At 37.3% G+C, this 18,029-nt stretch overlaps 1 protein-coding gene across 1 annotated transcript in view; it reads right to left on the bottom strand.

Annotated features, from left to right (window-relative positions):
• Positions 1-1,594: 1,594 nt before the first annotated feature.
• lpar1 (lysophosphatidic acid receptor 1) overlaps positions 1,595-18,029 on the bottom strand; it is an 84,128-nt gene continuing 67,693 nt past the window's right edge. The window contains exon 3 of the mRNA XM_020931615.2: positions 1,595-11,820. Within this exon, the coding sequence (XP_020787274.1) occupies positions 11,498-11,820 (323 nt within the window). The 3' untranslated portion in view covers positions 1,595-11,497. The remainder of the gene's footprint in view (positions 11,821-18,029) is intronic.

The raw sequence follows: 18,029 nt of genomic DNA, 5'->3' as shown, positions 1-18,029 counted from the left end.
CTGTTTGTCCTTACTCCGCTCTGCTCATGTCGCCTCAACCAAAACATCTGAGAGATAACATTATCAGTGCTGAAATGTCTGTTAAGCAAAGGATTCAAAACTCTCATATTCATACATTTTACATGTGTCTTTATTTGTACTGGAGTATCAACATGTTTCATTAGATACTGGGCATTCAAGTTTAACACAAAATTCGATTAGAACAGATTTGGTCAGCTTCGGTAGCAAAGTTTGGTTCTAAATGCTTATATTAAAACAAGGTTGTTTTCCATTGATTCTCAAACTGGAGGTCAGATCCCCCTGGTGTCCCCATAGATAAACATGGGATAAATTATAGTACAAAATTAAAGAAACTGTATGTAGCTGCACTCTTACTGTAACAAAACAAAACAAACAAAAAACTGAACCTATACCTGCAGATACGGTACATATGTTAGCTTTTCTATATGAACAGTATTATTGGTTGTTGTCTGCAGTTTCTGGGGTTTAGGTAGAAGGGATTCAAATCAGAGTCATTTTAGATTTAAACCAACTGGATTTCAGCTTTGAAAATGAAATCAGAGACTCATGTGAGGCTCATTCTGCTTTCTGATCGAACAATTGTCTTGAGAACCAAAACATCAAATTATAACATAAATAAGTTGGAGATCATGTCCAATGTTTATATAATTTGGAATGAATCAGCAATATAATCATCAACAGTAAAAGCTACACTATATTTGATCTGAATATGTTTCCCTAGTATATGGGCAACAAAAGCACTTACATACAGTCCCTTTAATGAGTCAACTTTTATTTAAAGGGACAGTTTGGAATTTTGGACATAGGGCCTCATTTCCCAGTTAGCCAGAATGTTGGAGACGTGTAGAAACACTTTTTAAAAAATGTCCCATCCAGTTCTTGTATTTGCAGAGGTTGCTGGTGCTAGGCTAGTGCATTTCAATGGCCATAGTTAGCCTGCCACTAAAAACAGTCTTACCTACTCCACAAAACACCCAAAGCAAAACAAAGTATAACACCAGACTGTCGATGTAAATGTCTGTGTCAATAGAATTATTTTAGAAGTAAAACAAACTTGCATTTGATGGATTTAAGTCTGAGCAGCCGCAATGAGTTGTACTTCCTGATAGAAAGCTTGGCAGCGGCGGACCGATATATGAAAAAATAGTCCCTCAACATGTGACGATTCATGGAATGCAAGGTTAGTTTTATTTCAAACATTATTCTATCAAAACAGACATTTACATCAACAGTCTGGTATAATAACTAATTTGCTTTGGGTGTTTTGTAGAGTGGGTAAGACTGCTTTTAGTGACAGGCTAACTATGGCCATTGACACTAGCCTAGCACCAGCGACCTCTGCAAATACAAGGACTAGATGGAATTTTTTTTTAAAAGCGTCTCCACACGTCTCCAACACTCTGGCTCCCTAGGAAATGTGGCTGTATGTCCAAAATTCCAAACTTTTGTCCTGGATTGATTTTATTTTTCCTCAAAACGTTTACCTCAGTAACTCAAGAACGCATTTAGATAAACATGTGACAAATGATTTTTAATCTTTTGTTTTATAAAAATAGGCACAGCATGGAAAAGGTTTATATTGGGACATTCTCGTGATTTTTATTGTTACATCTTTATTGATAAAACTGCACAATTGTACTGTTTTTTGAGACAAATTTGACCTCTACTTTAAGGCATCTGATATTAAATACACGGTTAGTAAACACATTTAAGGCAGGTACTTATAAGGCACTGCACACATGAATACTTTGTTTTAGTTTCTTCTTTACAAGCTCACAATACAAAAAGAGCTCACAATAGCAAAATGGACAACACTACAGTACATCCAACACACATTTACAAGGCCGTAACACTTCCCTTTGGTGATTATAATTGAATAATACATATTTATATACACACACTGTACATATACTTACATTGGTATACACTGAATGACATTTAGTTAAGTTGACGTCACCTGAATGCACGATAACAGTGAATGTAATTAAAAACAGGATTTGAAAAGACTATTTTGCTGTTTTAAAATGACAATATCATGGTTCAAAAAAAAAAAAAAAGACACTGAAAAGAGGTTACATGTATACTCCACATTATTTGGTAGAAAATTGCTAAATTGAAATGCATTTTGATCTACTTAAAGATGCACTTTGTAGCTTCTTTGGTGGAAAGTTGTTTGTTTCCATGGAGATGTTATTGCTTTGTAGGGAATGTTCCACAGTACGGCATTAAACGTACTGTATCTATCTCTCATTTATTCAATTAGAGATGTTTTTACTACTCAAAAGTGCCTTGAAATTCATCCTTCATCATTGATCCAGGTCACTTCTCCACAGATCTGACTTGTAACCTGATGGCGTCACCTGCCCGCCTCCATCAAGATGCACAACGCAATAACATCGCCGTAGAGACCAGCAGAAAAGATACATAGTGAGCCTTTATCAAAGCCCTCCCAGTGCAAGCCTTAACGGGCGCCAATAAATTATAATAGTTATCAATTCAACGTCCTCTAACTTTTTTGGTGGAGGGCCTGTGTGTTTTTCTCTATGGAGATGTTATTGCTTTGTCTGGAATGTTTCACAGTATGACATTAAACCTTTCTATCTTCATGGAGACCAAACCGGACCAAGTTACAGGTCAGATATTCCTAGAAGATTAAATATGGCCTTCACAAGTAAACCAAGACTATTAACTAAATACATGCTTTTCTTTTCTTTAACATTACCTTTTATTTTGATACGATCATAAGCGATATATTTAGGGCCTTCTTTATCATTACTTTTAGTTTGTATGACCATAAAAAATGAAGATAAGAACTTTAAAAAAACTTAATAATAAAAAAAAAAAAAAGGGATTGAAAGTCTAACACTGTATACGCCTTTAAAAACAAGTATAAAGCATTATGTTTTGAAAGATACAAAGCTCTGGAATGAACGAATTATGCATTAAATTTAGTTTATTTCAATTTATAGTTTGTCTCTTATATGTACAGTAAGTCATAAGTGAAATTGTAAATGCAAACTTGCTGTTCATACGCTGTTTTCTTTCTTGGAATTATGTCATTGTTTAAAAGGGTTTGGCATTATAAGTGCTTTTTACTTCAGCCTAAACCCTTCCGGTCAAGATCCATGGTGTTGTAGTCTATGTTTTTTTATTTGTTTTGTTTTGTAGTACTGCGAAATGACCGAATAAAAAACAACTACTACTAATTGTTAGAAGAGGCAACCCCGTTCAGTCAAAATGCCAGTTTTTCTAGATAATTTTGAGCCATAAAACCACTTGTAATTGAGTAAATTCCAAGCAAAGCAATGACATAGATAGACATTGATAGAAACAAGCAGGTGACGGACCCCCAACCAAAAAGTTACAAAGTGCACCTTTAAATTACACACTTTACAGTTTTGTTGCAATTAACCTCAAATACAATGTGTACACACAGATTGCTGCATTTTTGTCGTCTAATTTCATACACATACGACGTCAAAGTTTCCAAATACCGCTCATTCTTGCACAGTGACTCGTGCAAATTCCCTTCGTATATAAAAGAAATGGTTTTGTTGATTCTGACAGGCCTTCTCCAGATCAAAGAAGTCATGTTGCCTGTCAAGCGAGATGACATATGGGGCTAATCCAGAATCTGCTAGAAGTCATTTTTCTGGACACACTGCAGAGACTGACTTCACTGTACCCTGGCCCTGCTCTGTACTGTGCTGTCAGCTGTTACAGGCCATGTCCATGTATTCAGCCCAACATGTGTTTTGATTCAAGTCACGACAAAGCACTCAACTGGCATTTTTAACAGTGTACGTCACAGCACAATGACTTTCAAATCAATAATGAACACCAGAGGCTTTAAGAGTGCACAAAAAACAAAAAAACATAAGAGTAATAATACTGGTTTGGACATTTAAGATATACTTCAGCTGAGTGAGTACGGAAAAGAATCGTAAACGCAAAAGAAGTGAATTTAAGATACACTAGTTGGACTATTTTTAGCGTGATTCTCAATGAGTCAGGCAGATGAGATGACGTAATGCAAAAATGAGACATTGCTCCATCGTATTAACCACAAGTACTAGTCTTACAATGGTTTGAAAACTGTTGGCTGTACCGATTCTTTTTTTCCGAGTAGTAGAGTAAAATTTGTCTTGCATAGGTTCGGAAATATTGAAAAAGCTCTTAGGGTCAAAATGAGGCCACTACGCACTGTCTGAAATGCATTATCATTACACTTATTTTTTATTACTTTGGAATTAGGAAGTGCACTGTTGCTTTTGCTTACTGTATGCACACTTTGGTATGCTTTGGCTGTTTTCGATGAGCTATAGAAACACTGTTCTGGCCTCTGAAAGTTGTGAAACATGCTTATAAACTCATGGTGGTGAATATTACTACTCTAGACATTTGTTGGATAAGTAAAGAATATTTTTGAACTCTACAGTCTAAAACGAACTAGTTCAGCTTGCCATGCGTCACTTTTCTGGTGGAGGGTCTGCTATTTGCTTGTCTAGGGTGACCAGACGTCCCGGTTTTGAACCCTGTGTCCCCTGTCGCTGCAGATTTATCCAAAACCATTGATTTGTCCCAGTTTTATATAAGAAACGTCCCAGGTGTCCTTATTTTTGACCAATTTGATACCTTCCAACAGTAAAGTGAGGCATACAGAGTAATTTACTTGGGCAAAATACAAAAAATCTGCTTAAAAATGACCAAACCACAAAGAAAATGTGACTATACTGACACTGACTACTGACTCACACGTTAGTCATGAATGGTCTGCATAACAATTTTCCTTAATTACACACCCGTTTCACAATTTTATTATTACCAACCACCAAAAAAAACAGGGATGTCCCAGTTTTTAATTTTAAAATACTGGTCACCCTATGCTTGTCTCCATGAAGATGTTATTGCTTTGTCTAGAATGTTCCATGGTATGACATTACACATTTCCATCTAGCATTTATTTATTACGGTGTGAGGGAGCTATAGACCACACCCTCACCAATCAGGTGTATACCTTCATGTTTTCAGATATATTCATTTGATGCCATGTTAATAGGAGGGTTTCAGTCACATGATCACAATGATGCGCGAATTTCAGGTGGAGGGCAGGAAGTGAAGACAAACACGACAAACACGGCTCTGGAGAACACAGATATGGAGAAGAGTTCTTATTGTAAGGATTTAGAGCCAGTAGCAAGACAAAAGTACGGCAGTTAGTCGACAAATATATTGGGCGTGATCCCATCTTATTGAAGATGAGAGAATTTTCAAAAGATTTGCTGACAATCGAGGCAGAGGATATCACGAACTATTTAGCTCTTCAGACATCGTTCTACACCAGACAACAGATGAAGGCGTACAACAGTTTGGAGGCATATAACTTTTTTTGTCAGTGGAAGGGTCCTCAATCTTGGGGCAAAACACCTAAATGATGATTATCGTTTGGTCTTCGCTGGAGTGTTTCTCTTATTTTATGTGTATAGATATTATTATTATTATTATATTATTATGGAAAAAACTGCAGTGTATCGGCAGTAACCTCTATCTGAACTATTTAATATCAACAAACATCGTTAGCCGTTAGTCCTTAATGATTCGTTTATGTTTAGGTAAAACACAAAAAACAATTTTGCTTTGTAACAAACCTTTGACGAAGTGGTCACTGCAGACACGAGCATTAGCGAATTCTGCTCCTCCTGACCGCAAACAGGTTTGTAATCCACTTTTTACGGCATTGTTCTGTCGGCTTTTCCCATTTCTGACCTTTGTGGACGACTATATTCGGTACTCTAAAAAAATTGCTTTTCCTTCTCTCGGTTAGAACGATTGGCACAGCTGTAAATTACACAACACATCGGCATTTTCCTCCAGTCAGTTCACTTCCTGCCCTCCATCTGATTTTGCGTGCGGACAAACGTAGCCCTGTGACGTCACGTGAAACCCACCTATTTTTCCTGTTTCACTCCTTTTTTCCTTTCCTTTGAGGTGATTGGTGGAGGCACTGATTTGGAGGCGTATCCTTATAAGTGCAGGCCAGGTGCATCCCATAGCCCTGATTTGGACTCTGCCAAGTGCTGCTGGGGGAGGGGAGGTTTAATTGCCAAAATGGTTTTAACTATCTATCTATACATGAAATAATATTTAAAAAACTGATAATCCTAATGTAACAAAGTGCAATATTAGTTTATGAAATGTAAATAGTATAATTATATATTTCATAATTTTTAAATGTTCAAATTTACCTGTCTGCAGCTTAGTGGTTTATTCCAGGCTATATAATGGGAATTTTTTTTGTCACTGTTGGTTGCCTGTTGTCTGTCATGGGGACATGCTGTCAGATCTGCCCTTGGTGTGGCCAAAAAAAAAGGTGAAGAACTTATTTTCTTTTCTTCGTTTATGTTGACCCCTTGGGTGCTACGGCTTTCCTGGGCTAGTAAAAGTCCAGAGTTACATCCGTAATCTTATATACGGGTGTCAAAAATGCAATAATTCCTTCTGTGAAAAGGGGCGACTCTCTACAGATCTGAATTGTAAAGTAGCATAGTGCTGTAACCTGCTTGTCTCCCTCGTGATAGGTTTAATCTCGACAAAAAAACAAATTAAAATATGAAAATACATCTCGCTACACTTAAAATAAGAAAAAGCAACAACTTTTTGCTCTTAAAATAAGAAACAAAATCTAATATATTATTGCTTGATTTAAGAAAAACACACTTATTCCATTGGTAGATCATTGTACTTGTCAAGTTGAATCTCTTCAAATAAATATGTTCTTAGTTTAAGTCATTTTAATTTAACTTGGTATTGCTTTTTTCCAGTGTACTGTGGAACATTCTAGACAAAGCAATAACATTTCCACGGAGACAAGCAGGTAGAGCAGCCTTCACTGGAAAAGTTGCGCAGTTAAGTTCAGCACATTTCATATTTTTGGTGAACTTTTGCTACAGTTTGCCATGAAATGTCTAGATTGAGAATGAATATGGGAAATGGGTCTATTGTTACTCTACTCCGCTCATAAACCATTCCACTGGCCCAGTTCCTGAAAAGTTCTCTGGAACTTACCCAACCAGACACTACACATCCTAACCCTCTCGCTGCTCTTCACTCTTTACAGTCGCTGAGGAAGCCAGGCCCAGCGCGCGCACCACTTCATAAATCAGGTTTGTTTTTCTTGGACTCTACCATAACTTCTCTCACCCAACGTAATATTACCAAGAGGAACAAATTATCAGGAATCCTAAAATATATGAGATGTTTGTGTATTTGGGTGAATGGAATTGTATTTCTTATTCCTATCAGGCGACTGTAAAAGCAACTATTGAACAAGCAAACTAAACTGAACGTAATTAGATTGAGGGATTATTTTGTTGGATAATAACCATATAGAAGCAACAATCAGGAACACTAGAGTATTTTTGTTGTTGTGTGTGACTATAACATATATGAGATGTTTGTGTATTTGGGTGAATAGAATTGTATTTCTTATTTCTATCAGGTTCTCCATCCTTTGAGCTATTGAGCAAGAAAATTAGAAAGATATGACTGATGTATTTTAAGAGGAATTAATTTGTTGAATGAGAACCATATACAGTAGAAGCAACAAACAGGGACACTATTTTTGTTGTTGTATGTGACTGTAACGTACTATAATCCTTAAACATAAAAGAGTGACGAAAGTGATTAAATGGACTACCAATCGAAGCTACAACACGTTTTCTTCGCCCGTAGTTCAAACCTTCTAAAGCTTAATTTTAGTTCCTAGCAGGTCATCAATCACCACGGAACATTGCTTTTACTTTACTTCCCATATTTGGTGTTTTGTACAATGCTTTCAAGACATGCAGTCTGGATCAGTGATAACAGAAGGCTTCTTAAAAACAAACACCGGATCAAACTTGTCGGTAAAACTTTATAGCCATTTTTTGCCCTGAGACTGCCCTTGTCTCTTGGGGTGACTTGAAAAAAAAATTTGTAAATTCATGGTTTGATTCTGTAACGGTTACAACTGATTGAGTAGTTTTGGGTTATTCTTTAAAAAAAAAAGTTTCTAGGAGTTGAACCATTTATGAGCAAAAAACACAACTTCTACAACTGGAAAAACTAAAATCTAGCCAAGTTAAAATTACTCGAATGAAGAAAGTTTCATCATGATTTGAGTAAATTTCACTTGACAAGTAAAAATGAATTTGTACTTAGAATATGAAAATACATCTTGCTACAAAGCAACTATTTGCACTTAAAATAAGAAACAAAATTGAATGTTACTTGAATTAAGAAAAACGCACTTGTTCCACTGGTGGATCCTTTCACTTGTCAAGTTGAATTTAAGTCATTTTAACTTACCTAGATTGCTTTAACACTGCGGACTCCAGGCACTCCAAAGAAGTAAAAATCACAAGAGGAAAAATAGTTAAAAGGCCTTTATAAGCCCTGATGAAGACCAGGTTGGTTGAAACATGTTGGCTTTGGCCATTTAAATAAAGCCCTTTTAACTATATTTTTACTCATGCAATTTTTACTTCTTTGGAGTGCCTGGATTCTGTTGAGTTTAAAGTTTTGATCCTTTTTCCAAAGAATACCCTCTACCAGCTCCCACTGATTGGAACACCTGCATCAAACAGCCACATTTTTAGTTTTTTCCTTACCTAGATTGCTTTTTGCAGTATATGGACCAAATGAAAATGTGCGTTGATGTAAAATTATAAACGGTATATTTGTTCCCATAAAACTGGTCCAGTTAACTTGCTGAAATTGAGTTTTATGTTTCATCGTACTCTCCAGATCCCGCGACATCTGTTGGTGTCATTGGCCCCATCGTTCGGCCAATCAGAAAAACAGTTTACTGCCAAAATACGCAAACCCCCTAAGTTAGCTTCTCGTATTCTTCGCAAACCTTAAAAATTGTCAATCGAGCTCGCATCCTAACATCTTTTGTAAATAAACCTACCAGACCTTCTTCATTTCGGCAAACATGACGTAACAAATCTACAATACCCCGACAACTGAAAGCCAAGCCGTCTCGCATTTTCTGTTTACACAACTACGTTCTAGTCACCGGGAGGCATTTTTACATCAGTTGTCCTTCTCACACAATTCTCTGCTCTTTCTCAACCGTGCCCTTTCACCTTACTCCGGCCGAGGACACAAGCTCAGAGTCAGGATCTCTTAAACCCGCTAACATTCACCAGATATGACCCTAACCTTATCATAGCGTGACACTGTGGCATAAGACCTTCCATTTAAAGGCTACAAACATCCTCCTCCGTGTCTTGGTGCGCTCTGGGACAGCCTGTCTCTAATTCCCTCGGGCAAATAAACAATTCCAGATTCTCCCTGTATTTTGTTTTGCACTGATGACTGATGAAAAAGAAGGCTGCTCTAAGAATGATTTTAAGTTCCTATATTACACGAAATTGACTCTTGTGAGCTTTAAGTCATGTTATAATGTTGTTACCTCATCAAAAACATACCTGGAGTTTCTCCTTGTGATGTCATGTAGCGGTAGTTTTCAAGTTAACAGCTGCCTTTTACCTTTTCTTGAGTAGAGATTGGCAGTTCCAGGGTTGAAATCATCCAATCATCATATTACACTGGGAAGTAATGTTTTTATACTGTTGCTAAGTGAGGACTCGTGTCCATTTTCCTTTTCTACCAATGTTCCTCACTTCTAAATTAGGTTAGCAAGGTTCACACTGGGTTCACACAGTCATGGTGTCTCATGTGATCTTAAATGGGAAGATAGTAGCACCCACTGACCAAGCAACAACCCCGAACAAGGCAATGGCAGATACGTCACAATGCTGTTTGTTGATCTAGCAAATCCATACTTAGTTGCTTTATTATTGCTTTTTTAAACATTATATTTTTTTATTTGACCCAATATGGATCTATTTAGAACAATGTCCACCTCATGATACCACTTATCCAGACTTAAAGGTCCTATATTACACAAAACTGACTCTTGTGAGCTTTTAGCCGTGTTAGAATGTTGTTCCTTCATCAAAAACATACCTGGAGTTTTGTTTTGTTTCATTCACACATGTTTGAGTAACCTCTTATTATCAGTCTGTCAGTGTAAAACATGTGAATGAAACAAAACACAACTCCTGGTATGTTTGTGATGAGGAAACAACATAACGCAGATCAGAAAAAAGCCTGTATTTGATTTTTTTTTTTTTTTTTTCTATGTATTTGAGCTAAACTGTCCCAGTACAGAGCTTGAAATATGTCCCCTGTGTGCTGTCTAATTATAAAGCTTTTAATCAGGAAGTGTGGGTTAGCATGCTAGTTGCTGTTCACTTTATTGATGCAGCAAAACTCTACTATAGTCTCTGAGGGTTGTGAAAAGCGCTTATGAACTCATCTCGGTGAATAATTAGGATGCTTGGAATGGGGAATAAGTTTGGGCGACTACAAACTGTTTGAAAATGAACTAGTTCTTTTTTTTTTTTTTTTTTTTTTTTTCCATGTTTTTAAGACAGTAAAAATCAGGTACAGCACCTTGATATCAATCGTGCATGATTTCAACTAACTTAGCTTAGTACAGAGCCATGATTTTAAGACTTGCATTACCACTGGGGACAGTTTCAAGGCAAAACTGTTGGTCATAACATTGATGCTGATTGTAATGGGGAAAAAAAATCAGGCTCAAAACGATAACTGCAGTTAAATTGGTAGAAAAAAAGTGCACTTACTTCACAGAATTTTGCGTTAGGTGCATCGTGTAACTTTTCCGGTGGAGGGTCTGTCAAATGTGTTTCCCAATGGAATGTTTCAAAGTATGGCATTAAATCATTCTGTCAAACTAGACCAAGTTATAGGTCAGATCTGTGGAGAAGCAACTTCGCTCACAGTCAGAATGCCTATTTCTTTGTGCCATAAAACCAACTGTAATTTAATAAACGTTAAAAAAAAGCTGTTTAATGCCATACTGTGTAATATTCCAGGCAGAGCAATAGCATATCCATAAAAACAAGCAGGTGGCGGACCCTCTACCAAAAAGTTACACAGTGCACCATAAAACCAACTTATGTAGTAAACCTAGAGTTTGAATGTAGACACCTATTGAAATGAAAGCAAATTAACAAATGTACCACCCCAAATCTATCAAATTCACTTCGAGCAACAAAAAAATGTGACGATTTTAATAGCTTTCCTAGTCATTAAAATGTTCTTTTCTAAGACGAGGCAGATGCTTAAAATCACGTATACGAATGCAATGTTACCCTATTGAAAGTTAACCTGAATAATAAGAAACACGATATTAGAAGTTACAATACTGGCATAACCATCACTTCACAGATAACTCTTAAATAGTTCAGTAACACACAACACGAAACACTAAGAGCCTACTGGAGTCCTTAAATCTCAAATCCATGTAGTGTTGTATATTCTTCATTGGTCTTTCTCTTCATCAAGATACTGCAATTTAGTTTATAATCTGTTCACAGTCCGTTTGGTAACTTCGTTTAGCCTATACCACCGAATGTTCATTGTTGTGATTGTTGTGGTGATGCGCTCCCCCGCTCAGAACCGTGTGATTGATGGAAGATGCCGACCGGTCCGAGCCCTCCGCCACCGTACCGTTGGCGTTCTCTTGGCGCTGGCAGCACAGGATCTGCCTGAAGGTGGCGCTCATCTCCTTGTCGCGGTAGGAGTAGATGATGGGGTTCATGGCGGAGTTGAATTCGGCCAGGAGCAGGAAGAACTTCTCGTAGGCCAGGACGTCGCATTTGGCGCAGAAGACGTCCAAGAGGAGGATGACCAGGCCCGGGGTCCAGCAGATGATGAAGGCACCTGGAAGAGAGAGGGAAAGGGTTAATATGCAGGCTATATTATAATGACCAGAGGAGTTGGTAGAGGGGGGCAAATTCTGTTTCTCTCAGGGTCTTTGGTAGCCTGATTCATCGGCCGCTTTCACTTCGTGGAAACCGTCTGACTTCGCAGCATTAGAATTTGTTCACTCGACTGTAGGCAGGGAACTTTTTTTATTTTTTTTTTTAACCAATTGCTGCTATTTGGTCGTGACGTATGTAATACACCGCTAACGAGGGTAACTTATATATTAAGCTTTTCTCAAATCCAGTAGGAAAAAGGCCAATAACGTCTTTAAAATTCACCAAACATTCTCTTTGTTCCAGCTTTAAATCCTCGATCTCGGGAATCGTTGCCAACACAGAATGTATGGCTTTTGCTGATTGGGTGGTGCCCGGATTCGCACTTCCGAACCCTCTAGTGTTTACCAATTCCTGACCTAGTCGCTGGAGAGAATTGAAATTGAGTGGAGGCAGTAGGTGGCTCCAGCCTGGCTAGGTCTTTGAGGCCCAGAATTGGAACCTCTCCCTATTAATTAATATTAGAAGGGGGCCCATGTGAGGCTTCTTTCCCTGAGCCCCCAAATTTCTGTTGACAACAACGTATTACACATATACATGAGTGTCAGCTTCATGTTTATTGATACTTTGCAGCTGATGTTATCAATATCCCTTGGATATATTATGCCAACTAGAGGCACTGCTCTGTTTGAGGCTTTGTTAGACTTTGATCTGACCAATCAGACCAGATGGAGCTGACTTAGTTGGAACTACAAGGTGCAAAATTTGTGGACTTAAACAAATCTCACACACATGAAATAACAGTTACAAGCTTCAAGTTAGCTTTAGCCAACAGTTTTTCAGTGTCTTTCACATTTTTGTTGGAAATCAAACATTTAAACATGAAAACTTGTATTGATCACAGGCGCTTGACAATTAGTTGCTTAAATCTATTTAGTATATTTCTTTAGTTTATCTTCAAACTTGATAGTGCTTGCTAATATGTGGTTTGTGTTCAAAAGATTCCATCATAGAGATACATGTAGAACACCCCCAGTGTGATTTTATTGCAAGGTGACATTTGGAGGACTTTTACTCATTCAAAAGCTATATTTTGTTTGGATTTGCTAATTGCTATGGCAACCATACAATTATTTATTATCACTCTGAAAGCCTTTCACTGATTCAATTTGTAATTTGTTTGATCTATTTCTTCATTTTGAGGTTGTTGACTATTTTGACTTGACTGATTGGTTGTTTCAGAATAAGCCAACATGGAAACAACCCGAACCCAGACACTGTACCAAATTATTTAATACCACCATGTAATCTAATCAGACTGTAAAAGCAATGAAGGGAGGCTTTGTTTACATTTTTTTAAATCAATTTGAGCATTTTGTTTTGATTTGATTCAAGGATAAGAATGTTGTTTCTAGTAAATTTGTTCCGTTACAATTTGAACCACTTCCGACACCCCTTGATCTTGATTTGCAACAATTCTGGACAAGCCCAAGGCTGCGGCCGGCACAAAAGCTCTGCAGTTAAGCTGTAGCCAGACTTTCCACCACATCAAAATTGTAGTGTAGTGATGTGACATTTCTTTTGAACCTTTCAAGTTAAGGAACCGGATCAGATTTTTTTAAAAGAGCTGAATATTTTTCTTTCTCATATTCATGCATTTTACACGGATTTACATTTAACCAACACAAAAATCAGCAGAGTGGGTAACACAACCGTTTGAACCATTTTAAACCAATTTAAGCCTTGGTCATTTCTCTCTTTTATTAGTTTGGAGATAAACTTAGTTCTCAAATCACATCGGCGCTAATTATATAGATAAATATAAAAAGAGCCAGTCTTTTGAACGTCTCTTTTGAAATGAACAAATCCAAAAGATTCAGATCCCATAAAAGAGCCAAAAGTCTCATCATGAAAAGAGACTAAACCCAAAGCGAAACGTGGACTAAGGCAGGACTAGAACTGCATCCAAAACAAATCCACACTCAAACTGGGCCCAAGTGTAAATGCAGCCTTAAAGCAATGATAGCAGCACAGTTTTTCCATATTCTCTGTTTGGACTTGTTTCTGTACTTGCTTGCACAGAAATGGCCTGTTTGATTGACAGACTATACTTGAACAATAGCAGGAAAGCCAGGATCATACAGATAGCTATAATAAGCACTTTTCACTCAAAAACAACCCAATACAGGAAGAAGTTTCCATAACAATCTGGTGGGCACAGGGAAAAATCACTCAACATAAAAAAGGTATAGGATTTAAAAAAAAAATAGAATCAAATCTAGTGATAAGGAGGCTCCGGTGAGTCAAATTTTGATTACCCATGCTTGGAATCTTTCTTCAAAAGTGCATTGTGTATTTTTATTTATTTTTTTCTGGTGGATGGCCCATCAAATGCTTTTCTCCATGGAAATGTTATTGCTTTGGTTGGAATGTTTCACAGTATGGTATTAAACCTATCAATCTCCATGGAGACCAAACCAGATCAATTTACAGGTCAGATCTATGGATTTTTCTAGGTATTTTTGAACTATAAAACCACCTGTAACTGAATAAAGGTAAGGTAGAGCTGTTTAATGTCATATTATGAAACATACCAGGTAGAGCAACGACAGAAACACAGAAACAAGCAGGTAAGGGACGTCCAAAAAAGTTACTTAGTGGACCTTTAACAGTTGTACAACATTACAAGTTTGATCTGCTTGAGGTCCGTCTATATGATGAAAGGAAAAAAAAAATACTTGACAACCACATGGCCATCAGTCCTTGACCACACCACCATGTGTCAACAGGAAAAAACACATCACTCAACCCTCCCAACCACTTCTGAAACTCTTTAATACACAAGTTCTATCCTCGTTCAGTATTAACTTTGGTTGAGGCCGCCACAGACAAACCATCATGGGTGGACAGAAGCAGTAAAGTCTCCAAAATACCTCTTAGAAATCCTGTAAAGTGCTATATTGAACATGAATAAATAATACTGTCAGTTGAAATCAATGGCTGTCAACAATCAATTTCATATTATGGTCAACAGATGAACAGAATAGAAGATTTTCTAAGAAGGAGAGGTAAGTAAAAGGTTTCTGCGTTGAGAAATGTGTTAATCAGTGAACATGTGTGGAAAACCTCACTTGCAATTGGTTACAAAAGACTGACAAGACAGAGAATGTGTGGTGTCCAATAGGTCTCAATATGCTACTGGTCCTTAATAAACCTTGTTATGTTCGTTGGTCTCTAGGATGCAGAGATTTTCAGTGAGGAAAGCAAGATGAATGGAAAGATGGATGGAATATGCCTTGATTGAATATAACTGTTTGATACCTGTGAACTAAATGCTACAATTGAAGGTCACAAGTTGGACGGGCAAAACATCTGACTCATATTGTCTGCTCCAGCGATAAATGAATGCAGAACGCAAGCCGATGATTTTTGATGAACAATTTTTAATACTAATTGTTTACTAAGGCTGGGTATCATTAAGAAGTTGCCGATACGATACATACCTTGATACATAGGCCACAATACGATACATATACAGTGTGCTTTTGATTGGATATGATATATTTCAAATTGATTTGATACAGTTCAATAAAAAATAATGACTAAATCATGGCTGTGATATTAAAAGTCTTTGTTAAACCACTTCTTGTGCAAAGTTCATATGAAACACGCCCGTTTGAATCATCAAAACAATGGCTATGTCAAATGTGTTGCATAAACGAGTTTCCTTCCTCTAAACAAGCAACAAAATTGAAGAGCTGTAGCAAAATAATTTAGGAAAATACACCAAAAAATACTCTTGGCAATATATCGAGCAGCCCATGACATCGATACTGTATCATCACATTAAACGATACGATATATCAATATTTCAATATTTCAATATTTCAATACTTTTGCACACCCCTATTGTTTACCTATTCCCAATTACAAAATAAGGGTTTAACATTTGTGATGTATACTGACTCTTAACTTACTTTTCAGGACATTTCTTAGAATCTACAGCTGCTGAACTTGCAACTGTTTTGTAAGAAAAAAAAAAAAAATGTTAAGAAATGTTTTAAATTATTATTTTTTAAAGGTTCTATATTAGATCAAATTGACTACTGTTAGCTTTTAGCCATGTTTATAATGTTGTCAAAAACATAGCCAGTGTTTTGTTTCATTCACATATGTTTGAGTAACCATTTATTATTAGTACATCTCCAAATCTATCTCCAAAACTCCAAATGCTCTGTTCCACCTTGTGATTCAGTAGTTGAAGCTGAAATTATCCAAAAGATTCAAATGAAGGTGTATTGAGTTTAAAAACATTGTGGAGTGCTTCCTGTGTTACCACATGACATCACAATGTAATACAGAGTGTGTTTTTTGGTTTGAAAGAATATCTTAAATACGCAGATTTATGGGTTAAACATGTGTGAATGAAATAAAACAAAACTCCAGGTATGTTTTTGATGAAGAAACATGCAAAGATCAGAAGATAGTGTAATATTGGCCCTTTATTTTTGGCATGGAGATGAGTCTCATTTATATTTTATGTTGCTTACATATTTTGTTACAATAAACCCTCAAGTTTACAACATCACAATGAGATATTCTTCCCAAATAATTTAGCCCTAAAATAGGAGCAACCTTTTTTCATCAAGGACCAGAGAGTAAAACACAGACACAGTGATGGGCAGATTGAAGGTCATAGACTGGTGGTCAGTACAGTAAGTAATTAAATATATGCATTAATAACAGGTTAGAATGAGTCACCAGACCTTTATTCACGCTTAGATCTTCAATAGGACCCACTAATCAAGGTAGAAAAACATTCAAAAGTACAGCTTAAAGGTAATAAGTACCAAATCACTTAAAAGGCTGAAGGCCAAGAAAAACTGGCCAGGAGAGCACATTTGAGCTATAGTTTGGAGACGCCTGCCCTAGAAGGAAGTGCACCATTTACTTTCGTTTTCAAAATGACTTCCTTGAACCGAACTGAACTGACCTTGACCTTCCGTTGCAACTCTATCCACGATGTTCTGTCATCTCCAGAACTCCGTCCAACCTTCCTCCACTGCAGTCCAGTGAATCATCATTTCTCTGATTAGAACAAGTCAAGCACACTGTCCCGGCCAATACGTCATTAGTCACGAAAGTCACATTCAAGCACCATGATTTCACTCAACAGATGCTATTTGTATTAACTAGGAGACAGTGGAGCCGCCTTCTGCACAGTCCAGGCTCGGGTATTTGTCCGGCGTGGTGATGAGAGACGCCATATTGACATGAGGGCCTGTTATCTGTTAGTGTTTAGCGGGCGGCAGCTGCAGCATATGCTTGACCTCACTAGCCAAAAATGTGAGCCAGACCCTTCAGAGTTGGATAGATTTCGAAAGGATTGCAACCCAGCAGAGAAACTATCCCAAGAATTTGTCTCTCAATCGGACATCTCATTTCAGCTGGAGCGTGTTTTCCGGATGTATTCCGTCTCTCAGCATAATGGATTTTCTACTTATGTAAAGCCGCATTTTTGGAAATATTTCAGACATTATTTTTAGACAATTTTATAGAAAGTATTAAGCATTTATAATAGAGGAGAGCCGACATACAACCTCGAGTGGACATCTAATTATAAATACTGTCGCCTAAGTATTGGTAAAATATGCACATACTACTACACAACTACAATGTGGCGGAAGTGAGCAAGTTCCCCATTTATTGAAGGGTTTGTGGTTTGAATCCTGCCTAACCCAACAGTCCTATAGTTATATTTTTCTATAAGACTCCACATTTTCTAGCCCATATTACACTGGTATGACACTGGAAAACAGCTTGAAAGGACCTGTTTTCATGGTCTGACTCATCAGCCGGTTTCACTTCGTAGAAACCGTCTGACCTCGCAGCATTAGAATCTGTTTGCTTGACGATATTCAGGTACTTTTTAATTTAACTAGTCACTGCTATTTGGTCATAACATATGTAATAAGTAAGGGTATATTAAGCTTTTCCCAAATCTCGTAGGAAGAAGGGCAATAACGTCTTTCCCCTTGATAAAATTCACCAAACATTCTCTTTGTTCTGGCTTTAACTCCTCGATCTCTGGGAATCATTTCCAGCACAGAATGTACGGCTCTTTGCTGATTAGCCGGTGCCCGAACTTGCACTTCTGGGGTTTTGCGAACC

Source organism: Boleophthalmus pectinirostris, unplaced genomic scaffold (assembly GCF_026225935.1).
Source record: "Boleophthalmus pectinirostris isolate CB_2022bp ecotype Guang Dong unplaced genomic scaffold, ASM2622593v1 HiC_scaffold_18, whole genome shotgun sequence".
NCBI classification, from domain to species: domain Eukaryota; kingdom Metazoa; phylum Chordata; class Actinopteri; order Gobiiformes; family Gobiidae; genus Boleophthalmus; species Boleophthalmus pectinirostris.
Note: the sequence above shows the minus strand (reverse complement) of the source record. Positions and strands in the feature narration are given on the sequence as shown.